A 12,166-nucleotide genomic window follows, 5' to 3' on the forward strand; every position below is an offset into this window, starting at 1 on the left:
TTGCTAGAAAAGGAACAAATTAAAAACCCCCAGACAAACACAAAACTTGAAATTCAAAAAATAAAAGGTGAGATTAATAAAATTGAAAGTAAAAAAACTATTGAATTAATTAATAAAACTAAGAGTTGGTTTTATGAAAAAACCAACAAAATAGACAAACCCTTAGTAAACCTGATTAAAAAAAGGAAAGAGAAAAAGCAAATTGATAGTCTTGAAAATGAAAAGGGTGAACTCACCACTAATGAAGAGGAAATTAGAACAATAGTTAGGAGCTACTTTGCTCAACTTTATGCCGATAAATTCGATAACTTAAATGAAATGGAAGAATACCTTCAAAAATATAGCTTGCCCAGATTAACAGAGGAAGAAGTAAGTAGTCTAAATAGTCCCATCTCAGAAAAAGAAATAGACCAAGCTATTAACCAACTTCCTAAGAAAAAGTCCCCAGGACCAGATGGATTTACAGGTGAATTCTACCAAACATTTAAAGAACAACTAACTCCAATGCTATGTAAACTATTTGAAAAAATAGGGATTGAAGGAGTCCTACCAAATTCCTTCTATGACACAGACATGGTACTGATACCTAAACCAGGTAGATCGAAAACTGAGAAAGAAAACTATAGACCAATTTCCTTAATGAATATTGATGCTAAAATCTTAAATAAGATATTAGCAAATAGACTTCAGAAAATCATCCCCAGGATAATACACTATGACCAAGTGGGATTTATACCAGGAATGCAGGGATGGTTTAATATTAGGAAAACTATTAGTATAATTGACCATATTAATAATCAAATTAATAAAAACCATATGATCATCTCAATAGATGCAGAAAAGGCATTTGATAAAATCCAACATCCATTCCTACTAAAAACGCTTGAGAGTATAGGAATAAATGGACTATTCCTTAAAATAATAAGGAGCATATATTTAAAACCTTCAGTAAACATCATATGTAATGGTGATAAACTAGAACCTTTCCCTGTAAGATCAGGAGTGAAACAAGGTTGCCCACTATCACCATTACTATTCAATATAGTACTAGAAACTCTAGCCTTGGCAATAAGAGCCGAGAAAGAGATCCAAGGAATTAGAGTAGGAAATGAAGAAATCAAATTGTCACTTTTCGCAGATGACATGATGGTATACTTAGAGAACCCCAAAGACTCTGCTAAAAAGCTATTAGAAATAATTCAGAATTTTAGCAAAGTCGCAGGATACAAAATAAATCCACATAAATCCTCAGGATTTTTATACATTACCAACACAATCCAACAGCAAGAGATACAAAAAGAAATTCCATTCAAAATAACAGTCGATAGTATCAAATATTTGGGAATATATCTACCAAAGGAGAGTCAGGAATTATATGAGCAAAATTACAAAACACTTGCCACAAAAATAAAGTCAGATTTAAATAATTGGAAAGACATTCAATGTTCTTGGATAGGCCGAGCGAATATAATAAAGATGACAATACTCCCCAAACTAATCTATTTATTTAGTGCTATACCAATCAGACTCCCAAGAAACTATTTTAATGACCTAGAAAAAATAACAACAAAATTCATATGGAAGAATAAAAGGTCGAGAATTGCAAGGGAACTAATGAAAAAAAAGTCAGAGGAAGGTGGTCTAAGTGTACCTGATTTAAAGCTATATTATAAAGCAACAGTCACCAAAACCATTTGGTATTGGCTAAGAAATAGACTAGTTGATCAGTGGCATAGGTTAGGTTCACAGGACAAGATAGTGAATAAAAATAGCAATCTAATCTTTGACAAACCCAAAGATCCCAAATTTTGGGATAAGAATTCATTATTTAACAAAAACTGCTGGGAAAACTGGAAATTAGTATGGCAGAAACTAGGCATGGACCCACATTTAACACCACATACTAAGATTAGATCAAAATGGGTCCAAGATTTAGGCATAAAGAACGAAATCATAAATAAATTGGAGGAACATGGGATGGTTTACCTCTCAGACTTGTGGAGGAGGAAGGAGTTTGTGTCCAAGGGAGAACTAGAGACCATTATTGATCACAAAATAGAACATTTTGATTACACCAAATTAAAAAGTTTCTGCACAAACAAAACTAATGCAAACAAGATTAGAAGGGAAGTAACAAATTGGGAAAAAATTTTTACAGTTAAAGGTTCTGATAAAGGCCTCATCTCCAAAATATACAGAGAATTGACTTTAATTTATAAGAAATCAAGCCATTCTCCAATTGATAAATGGTCAAAGGATATGAACAGACAATTTTCAGATGATGAAATTAAAACTATTTCCACTCATATGAAAGAGTGTTCCAAATCACTATTGATCAGAGAAATGCAAATTAAGACAACTCTGAGGTATCATTACACACCTGTCAGATTGGCTAAAATGACAGGAACAAATAACGATGAATGTTGGAGGGGCTGTGGGAAAACTGGGACACTGATACATTGTTGGTGGAGTTGTGAAAGAATCCAACCATTCTGGAGAGCAATCTGGAATTATGCCCAAAAAGTTATCAAAATGTGCATACCCTTTGACCCAGCCATACTACTACTGGGGCTTATACCCCAAGGAACTACTAGAGAAGGGAAAGGGTCCTGTATGTGCCAAAATGTTTGTGGCAGCCCTTTTCATAGTGGCTAGAAGCTGGAAGATGAATGGATGTCCATCAATTGGAGAATGGTTGGGTAAAACTATGGTATATGAATGTTATGGAATATTACTGTTCTATAAGAAATGACCACAACAGGAGAAATACAGAGAGGCTTGGAGAGACTTACATCAACTGATGCTGAGTGAAACGAGCAGAACCAGAAGATCATTATACACTTCAACAATGATACTGTACGAGGATGTATGCTGATGGAAGTGGATTTCTTCAACATAGAGAAGAGCTAATCCAATTCCAATTGATTAATGATGGACAGAACCAGCTACATCCAGAAAAGGACTGGGAAATGAATGTAAACTGTTATTTTTACCTTCTGAATCCAATTCTTCCTGTGCAACAAAAAATTCGGTTCTACACACGTATATTGTATCTAAATTATACTGTAATATATTTAATATATATAAGACTGCTTGCCATCAGGGGGAGGGGGTTGGGGGAGGAAGGGAAAAAATCTGAATAGAAGTAAGTGCAAGGGATAATGTTGTAAAAAATTACCCATGCATATGTACTGTCAAAAAATGTTATAATTATAAAATAAAATAAAAAATTAAAAAAAAAAAAAAAAAAAAAAAAAAAAAAAAAAAAAAAAAAAAAAAGAATCTTTCTGACACCACTTTTACCTGTGGACCACAGTTACAATTTACCCTAAACAGAAACAGAAAACATGAACATATTAATATATACACATCCGTTATGGATTCTTTGATTAACTCAAAATAGGACTCTTCATGATTCACTTTCATTAAGGACTACATTCTAATGATATAATTCTCATCTTATATTAATGCCATTACTGTGGGAGGATTTTGTTTTGTTTCTAACCTAAATTTATCCTTATAAAATGCCATTTTTTTAGATTTATTCTTTTTTTAAAAAGCCTGTCCAGATCTTTCTAGCATCTTCTATCTATCTAACATCTTAGGTAGCCCCTCCCCAGTATTCTGCCATCTGTCAAGTTGATTAGGAATGTCCCCAATACGCCTTCAGTGAAGATACTGACAAACCCCAGTCCTCCCTTCCAGACTGACACCAGTCTATTAGTCAACATTCTTTGGTTTCAGGCATTTAGCCATTCATGAATGGACCATTTGTATTACCATTTATCTGTCAAGTGCAGACATAATGGTTGGTTAGAGAGCTAGCCCCTCAAAACAAACTGGGTTTAAGTGCTGTCTCTGATTAGGAATGGGAAGTCACTTAGTGTTCCAGGCAACTCTTAAGACTATAAGGTTGTAGAAGAAGTTACTAATTTGCAATTTCAAACTTCCCTTTCAAAGGAAGTGTCTATGCTAATGAAATCCTAGGTCCAGAACTAATATGAATGAGTTCCCTCACTGACCATTAGAGTAAATTTGTTTAAAAAAAAAAAAAAGAAAGAAAGAAAAGAAAAAGGCAGTTCTTCAAACAAGGGTCCTGGGAGCCAGAGAGAGGTGAAGACTTCCTCCCCCCACACCGGACGCCCTTCACACTCACTGGCCACAGTGATGTTGATCTCCTGACGCCGCTGGCCAGCCTGGTTGGCGGCATAGCAGGTATAGGTGCCAGCGTCGCTCTCGGTCGTATTGGCAAAGACTAGCACGTGGCCTTCCTGATAGACCTTGCCATGGTGGGGGACCCGAGTCCCAGCCCGCTCCCACCACACCCTGGGCTCTGGCACACCCTGGGGAGCAACGCAGGCTACCCGCTCCTCTCGGCCTGCTGTGAACACTCGAGGCTGGAAGGGGGGCATGTCTTCAATCTCTGTAGGGAAGGAGATAATTCTATTATTTGTAGGGGATCAAGGTAATTATGACCCAACTCATCGCTATCCTGCTAGTCTAACACCCTAAAACCCCTTTGACCTCTACAACCCCTCATCAACTCCCTTTAACCTCCTGCCTACATAACCTCCATCTTGTCTGGGAACCTCATGTCTTAGATGAACTAAAGCTCCATTTTTCCTCTTGTAGGGGTTGCAGGGTCCAGCTGCAAGGCCTTGATCTCGGGCCTGCACTGACCTTCTAAGCGAAGAGTGGCCTCTAGGACAACAGGTGGGCCCCTCCGGCCATGGCCCACACAGCGGTATACGCCGGCGTTACGTTGTCGAACCTGTGTCAGTAGCAGAGAGCCATTGGAAAACACCGTGGCCCGACGGAGATGAGGAATCCTGGGGAAGAGAGGGAACATTCAGTGACGGTGGGTAAGAGCCTGCTATTGAGGGGAGAACATATGTAAAGCACAGTCCTGCTCAGCTCCTAGAAGAGGGGAGGGTTTGGAGACAGGGGAGATGGGGAAAGGAGTAAGAGAGGAAGACTGACTTGGACACTTCTCATAACTGGGAAGGAACAGTGCCCTAGCATCCTTTATTCCTCATCAGCCCTTCCAAAGCTTCCTGGAAGTGAAAGGACATTACAGGGTAAAGTGATCAAGATAAGAAATCATTCAGGGGGCCCTGTTTCCTTTGTTGCACAGGTTCAAAGAGTCAATCAGTCAACAAATATTTTATTAAGCATCTATTCTGTGCCAGGTTCGGGCCTAGGTCTGGAGATATACATAGGCACAAAGAACGAAACAACATGAAAAAAAGAATGTCCATTCAGCCTTTAGAGATATCTCAATCAAAGAATTCAGGTATATTTACCATCTATGCTCCTAGGCAAGTCACACACCCCCTCCCCAAAACTCCCAACCTTGCTCTCAAAGAATAGCTAACCTCTTATGGCTTAATATGTACAAACTGCATTCCTTATAGCTATGTTATAAGGTAGCTACAAGTTTATTACATAAAATTTATTATCTCCATCTTAGAAATGAAGAAATATACTTAAGCTTTTGTAGTCTGATTTGCTCAGATCCAAAACTAGTAAGTAAAGGGACTGAAGGGAAAAGGAAACATCTTAAAGACTCTTTGAGGGTTATTACCACTTCAGCTGCTGGAATGAATGTAGAAACTTGATTTCTGCAAATCACCAGGGTTTATTTGCTATCAGAATCCCACGGTGCTTAAAAATCTTTGGAGGCCATCATTCTCACAGTCCTTTGCTTTCAGCAAGACCTCTATTTAAATCATCACAGATATAGATTTGTCTTTTTCTTAAAGAAAATGGGAATTCTTTCGAGCCTCTTGGTAATGCATTCTAAAGATTTGAAAGTCAGAGAACCTGGGCTTGAATCCCAGGCTCTGTCATTATATTGGACAAATCACTTAAACTTTATGGGCCAGTTTTCTCACCTGCAAAAAGTGGAGACAGCAGGATCTGTGAAGTCCTTGTCAGCCCTAACTCTATACTCTTGGAAGTCCTGGTTAAAGTTCAAATGGTTGTCTCCTGATTTCAACTTCGGAACTCTTTCCATTGTATCAATAATGATCAAGTGGGAGTTTTGCATTCTGGAGGGTCTGGGCTAGAACAGAGCTCTCTCTAGAAAAGAGGCTGGGATGGTGCACTGGATAAAGCACTGGCCCCAGAGTCACATTGTCCTGAGTTCAATTTTGCCTCAGATACTTAACATTTCCTAGCTGTGTAACCATGGGCAAGTCACTTAACCCCGATCGCCTCAGCAAAAATGTAAATAAATAAGAAATAAAAAGGCTAGGAAGAACTTTGGGGAAAGGGAACATTTCCTTCTCATTTTTGGCTGATCCAAACTAGAACTAAAAATAGCTGAAATTTTCACAAATGTTTTACAAAGGTTGTCTCAGTTGATTCTCTCAACAGCTCTAGGAGGGAAGTGCTGTTATGACCCCATTTTACAGATAGGGAAACTGAGGCTGGAGGAAGCTAAACAACTTGCCAGAGAGCTAGCACTAGGAAGGTATCTTATATAGTTAGGAAGTATCTGGGTTAAATTTTAATCTAGTTCTTCCTAATTCTAACAACACTACCTAAAGCACCACCTAGCTATCCCAATGGAGGCAAGCTGTGGCCAGCTTGTCAGCATCTAAGGATACTTTGTTTCCACCCTATAGATAAGTATACTTCCTGTTTTGCACCTTATTGTTCCGAGGGCTATCTGCTACCTCCCCGTGTGCATCTATTCCTACACACAGACTATTTCCAGGCACCAGCCTGCCATTTAAGGGCTTCTCCCATTGGACAAACCCTGCTCCCTAACATCATTCTTTGTGTGCACTGAATGGGGAAGGAAGGAAGGGGACAGGTCCTCCACCTTGGTGCTGGGTGCTGAACTATCTGCAGAGAAAAAGGGAAAGCTTACCGAGTACGGTTAGTGATGAGGGAGTCACCCTCGAAAAACCACTGCAGGGTGGGAGGCGGCTGGGCCGTGAACTGGCAATGGAACATGGCATCCCCATTCTTTCCCACCACCTGGTCCTGCGGTACCACCAACGGACGTGCAAAGCTCTCATCTGGGGTAGAAGAAAAGAACATGAAGGAACAGGAGAAGAAGGGCAGGGCCAACCTCCCAAGGGGAGAAGTTATCTGCAGAGCCAACGGCCCCACTGCTTCCCCCAGGTCACCCCTTCCACGGCCACTCTGCCCCACCCTGCCCCTCGGACCCCAGCAATACCAGCAATGCTGAGGGTGACGTTCTGGTTGCTGCAGATGTGGCCGAAGGAGTTCTGGGCACAACAGCTGTAAACACCGCTGTGCTCGGGGCTGGCACGACGCAGGGTCAGGTTCTTCTCTTTGCTGCTGACTGAGTAGTTGCCCTGGCTGTCAGAAAGGGCATTCCTGTCCCGGAACCACTGGTACGTTGGGCTGTGGGACACAGATGGTCAGGAGCTAGGAACAACTAACCCATTCTTCCCTCTTGGACAATGGGCTCAAGAAGAGGGCACCTTTCTAGCCAAAAGTGACTTAGAATGGTAGAGTGGGAGAGTCCAGGACGGCAGTGATGAGCACCAAGAATGGTGTAAGATAGAAGAGGGCACAAATGAGAGGTGAAGACAGCCTTTTAAGCACTATAAAGTATAAGGATGAAAGGACCAAAAAATTGGGGATGTTTTTTCTTTCATTAATACAATAATTGCTGCTGCTACTAATACTGATGATGATAATAATATTGGACATTTAGGAAGCTCTTTACATACCAGGGCACATCATCTAATCTGGTCCTCCCAATAATCCTCATGACTAAGTATTACACATAATATTTTCCCTATTTTACAGATAAAAACTTAGGCTCGGGTTAAGCGAGGCCACATTTAACAAGAACTCCTGCCTTCAGGTGTTTTCTCCCTCTCTCCCTCTCCCCCTCCCCCCTTCTCCTCTGTCTCTCTCTGCCCTCCTCCCCCTCTCTTCTACCCTTCTCCCTCCCTCTCTCCCTTCCTCTTTCTCTCTCTCCCCATTCTCTTTCTTTCTTTTCCCCTCCCCCAACCCCTCCCCAGACACTATGCACAAAAGAAATATAAGTTTGACCAAAATTTAAGAATACAGTTTCAGGATCTTTACCGGGGATGTCCATCGATGTGACAGCGCAGAGTGACCAGTGTCTGTGGTTGAATTTCTGCCAGTGAGGCTGGATGCTTTAGGACGACAGGCCCGGTCTCAATCCCTGAATCACAGAGACCACACTGTGACCTGGGAGCCCAGATCAAAACTTCTAATAGTTCACAATCAGGGGCCAAAAGGGAAGAGAAAGAAGGGAGCAGGGGAAGGTGAATGAAAGGAAAGCAAAGAAGAGAATCATGGTTTTCTAGAACCCAAAGAACGTAAGACACTTCCTACTAAGAAATAGACAGAAAGCAGGTAAGGAAGGCATGTGAAAGTTGTGGGTACTGAACGTGCAAAGCTGCTCCCATCAATCTGTGTCTGGTATTTTAAAAGGCTGCCGACAGGTCATGGAAAGATAGATGGTGAAGCTTTAAAAAAAAAAAAAAGAAAGAAAGAAAGCAAGAAAAGAAATGGGGAAAGGCTATTTGATTTTCAGATCACAGTAACAGTTCAATCTAATAATCAATAGAGAATGAAACAGAGCAAAGTCCTTTGTTGTCCAGGCACTAGAGCCTAGTCTGAAGAAGGGGACTTTCCAGGAGTTGATGTCTAGAGAAAGTGGAAGAAAAGAATTCCAGGGAGCCTTGCACAGCCCTCGCTCACTCACTCACATTTGATGTTGAAGGTAGCATTAGCACTGAGAGCTTCTTCACCGGTGACATTGTCCCGAGCCACACACTGGAAGGCACCTGCATCTTGCAGTCGGTCCACAGCTGCAAAGCTCAGGTTGTTCCCCTTGGTAAAGCGCCGTTCTGAATCTTGGACAGGGACTCCATTGAGCAACCAGTGCACCTGCACATGGCCCGGTGACTCCACCTCACAACGCAGCAGAGCCCGCCGCCCCTGCAGGGCATCCTGGGAGGAAGGTTCTTTGGTAAAGATGATGGTGGCTCTAGTCCCTGTAGCTGAAGGTGAAGATGGGAGGAGAAGGAAAGAGAAGGTGTTATGGGAGGATCGCTATCCCTTTACCCAACCAGTGATTCCTTTCCTTATCTGATACATGATGATGAAGAGCAGAAATGTGGAGACTTAAGCATCGTGCAGGCCTTCAATTAATGTTTAAGGGGGATACAAAATTACCTACTAAGGGCCAAGCATGAAACCGGCCCCTGCAAAGGCCTGACAGAGTTCTTGCCTTCAGTGAATTTATAGTCTTAGTTTGGCAAACTCTACTTGTACACACAATAAAATAGTGAAGTAATAACAAAAGGCAGGCTATGATAGTTGCCAGATGAATGGTGTAGACAAGGCTGTTGGGAGGCCAGAATTAGGAAGGAGCACAGGATCACAGATTTAAAGGAAGATCCCTTTGGTTGGGATGGTCAGGGAACATCCGTTATTTGAGTTTAGTCTTGAATGATGAATTGGATTTTGATAAGTAAAGAAGTATCATTAGAAAGGAGAAAGTATAAGATATTGTCTGAAAAGTATTTGGCTACAAAATGCAAGGCTTGTTTAAGGGGTAGTAAATAAATAGCTTAGTGTGGCTGAAGTAAAACTGTGGCTGGAAAGCTAGACTGGAGGCTCTTAAAAACAATCTATAGAGGGTATCTTTTATTCTGTAGGTAGTAAACATCTAAGGAAGGATGCAGAGCATATACACGATCAAAATAAATATTTATGGGAGATTAATCAAGCAGCTAGACACAGTACACAACACAGCATAATGTGTGGAATACAATGGCACAATTAAAATAAATGCACATAGTAGGAGAGGAGTTGATCAAGATACCTGTCCTAGGCCAGTTGATGTAATCACAAAAGGTAAGAGAGAGGTAATAGAAACAATGAAATATTAAGGTTTCAAATGCAGTGCAAAAAAAAAAAAAGTGTTTACCTTTACTTTTCTAGAGGATGGAAGGTCTTTGGAATCAATTTGATGGAATTAAGGGGTACCTTGCCTTTGACTGGTCTAAGATCTCCCTGGTGACTTTAAGAAACAAAGCTTATAATTATGGAAGTAGTTGAGACTCTAAGGAGTAGGTTTCCTGGAAGCTGAGAAAACAGCCAGCTATTAAAAAAAAATTCTCTCTTTGCAGTTTTCTTCATGTTGAAGGGAAATGGGGGAGACTGGGCCAAGAGATTCATTTCTTCTCCTCCCCACAACAGTATGACATCTTGCAGCAGAGCCACTTAATCACCTGAAGACAATGTGCCCTTAAAAGACAGTTGAGGGGAAAGATAGCTTTCAGAATGACACCCTTGGCCACAGAAGAGAACCATTATGGATTCGGGAGAGAATTATCCCTGGCAATTTAGTTTCAAATTGTGAAGAAATAAATCTAGGAAACCCAGTTGAGCAACATGTTCAATCTAACCTTGGTTAGAACAGCATGAAGATACCACAAGAAGAGAGACTACCAGTGGAGTCCTTTGTTGTCAGAGATGTGATATGCCTCTGTTACAGGTACTTCCTCCATGTGTGCCTCTCTACTTGTGTGCTCCATATCCAATCTTTCCCCTGAAGCTTCAAGTATTTATGGGAGAGTGTGCCCTTGTTTAGTGGGTAAAATGCTTTGTAGCTACTCATTCTACTACCATGCTTTGAGTCAACTATACTGGCTGGTTCTGAAGGGGAAATATACTGGTGTAGGGAGGTTTGTGACTTGTTTTAGAGACTTAATTACTTTGAAATTGTGGTAATAGTCACTTCTTGGGGTCCCAACTTACAAGTGTCAATTTGGGAAAGGATTAGTAACCTCAGGAGGAAGAGAAAGACAAAAAGTCTAAAATGAAGTGATGCAAAGGAGGAAAAGCAAAACTGGAAAAACATATGATCCTTTTACTTTCCTGGTACCTAGTGAGGAAGACAAACTGCTAGGACCTGAGTAAGGGATGGAGGGGTGGGAAATCTCAGGTGCTTTTTCACTCAGAGTTACCATGAATTCGATCAAGTACATGGAAAGTAAGTCAACATGGAAACACTAGCCCATGGCCCTGGCATTGTCTCTATTTTTTTTCTGCCTAAAATGAAGATGTATTGGATCTTATGAGCTGAGAGAGTACAGGAGAGCCACCAAAGACCTGGGAATTGGAGTCAAGTCAGACCTTGCAGCCATCCAAGCCCAGTTGACCAGCAGTCCTGAGAAACAAGTGACAACCAGTCCAGAAGTGGACTGATCAGCAAGGGATCCATTTTTTCTATAGGCTATGCTACATTTACAAGTGCACCTGCTAAATCTTTAAGTTGGAACTTCACTCTCTTACAAGGACAAACGGCCTAGCTTCTTAAACTGTGATTTGCAACCCCATATGGGGTCTCATAACAATACTGGAGTCATGAAATTATGATCTCTTATCAGTAAATGTCTGATCTATATACCTATTTTATGTATCTATGTACCCAGAGTCATGTAAAAATTTCTCAGGCAAAAAAAAAAAATTATGAGGCCCTGGTATAGGAGAGAGTATGGTTCTGATTTGGGGGTAGATTTTTTATTTTTATGTTTGCTGCATCTTTCCAATGAATATCCTTTTATAAAAGCTAAAACAACAACCAAAACCCCCACATGTTTAGATATCTTTTTTTTTTTTTCCTACTGCTTTCTTAAAAATCATTAGCAGTGGCTCTTTTCAACAATGAGGTAATTCAGGCCAGTTCATAGAGAGAGCCATCTGCATCCAGAAAGAGAGCTGTCCGGACTGAAATTGGGTCACAACATAGTATTTTTACCTTTTTTGTTGATATTTGCTTGCTTTTTTTTTTCCTCCTCATTTTTTTGCCTTTTTGATCTGATTTTTCTTGTGCCGCATAATAAATGTGGAAATATGTATAAAAGAACTGCACATGTTTAACATATATTGGATTACTTGATGTCTAGGGGAGGGGTGGGGAGAAGGGAGAGAGAAAAATGTGGAACAAAAGGTTTTGAAAGGGTGAATGCTGAAAACTATCTTTGTATGTATTTTGAAAATACAAAGCTATTTTTTTTTAAGCATCAGCAAAACTTGAGTATGAGGGAGGGAGAAAAGAAGGAAGGAAGGAAGGAAGGAAGGAAGGAAGGAAGGAAGGAAGGAAGGAAGGAAGGAAGGAAGGGAGGGAGGGAGGGAG

The 12,166-nt window shown here is 40.7% G+C and overlaps 1 protein-coding gene across 1 annotated transcript in view; it reads right to left on the reverse strand.

Annotated features, from left to right (window-relative positions):
* PTK7 (protein tyrosine kinase 7 (inactive)) overlaps positions 1 to 12,166 on the reverse strand; it is a 90,892-nt gene that overhangs the window by 40,040 nt on the left and 38,686 nt on the right. The window contains exons 2-7 of the mRNA XM_074310847.1: positions 8,727 to 9,020; positions 8,074 to 8,176; positions 7,190 to 7,380; positions 6,878 to 7,028; positions 4,681 to 4,829; positions 4,157 to 4,423 (exon numbers count right to left, since the gene is read on the reverse strand). Of these exons, the coding sequence (XP_074166948.1) occupies positions 4,157 to 4,423; positions 4,681 to 4,829; positions 6,878 to 7,028; positions 7,190 to 7,380; positions 8,074 to 8,176; positions 8,727 to 9,020 (1,155 nt within the window). The remainder of the gene's footprint in view (positions 1 to 4,156; positions 4,424 to 4,680; positions 4,830 to 6,877; positions 7,029 to 7,189; positions 7,381 to 8,073; positions 8,177 to 8,726; positions 9,021 to 12,166) is intronic.

The sequence above is a fragment of the Sminthopsis crassicaudata genome, chromosome 4, assembly GCF_048593235.1.
Source record: "Sminthopsis crassicaudata isolate SCR6 chromosome 4, ASM4859323v1, whole genome shotgun sequence".
NCBI lineage: Eukaryota > Metazoa > Chordata > Mammalia > Dasyuromorphia > Dasyuridae > Sminthopsis > Sminthopsis crassicaudata.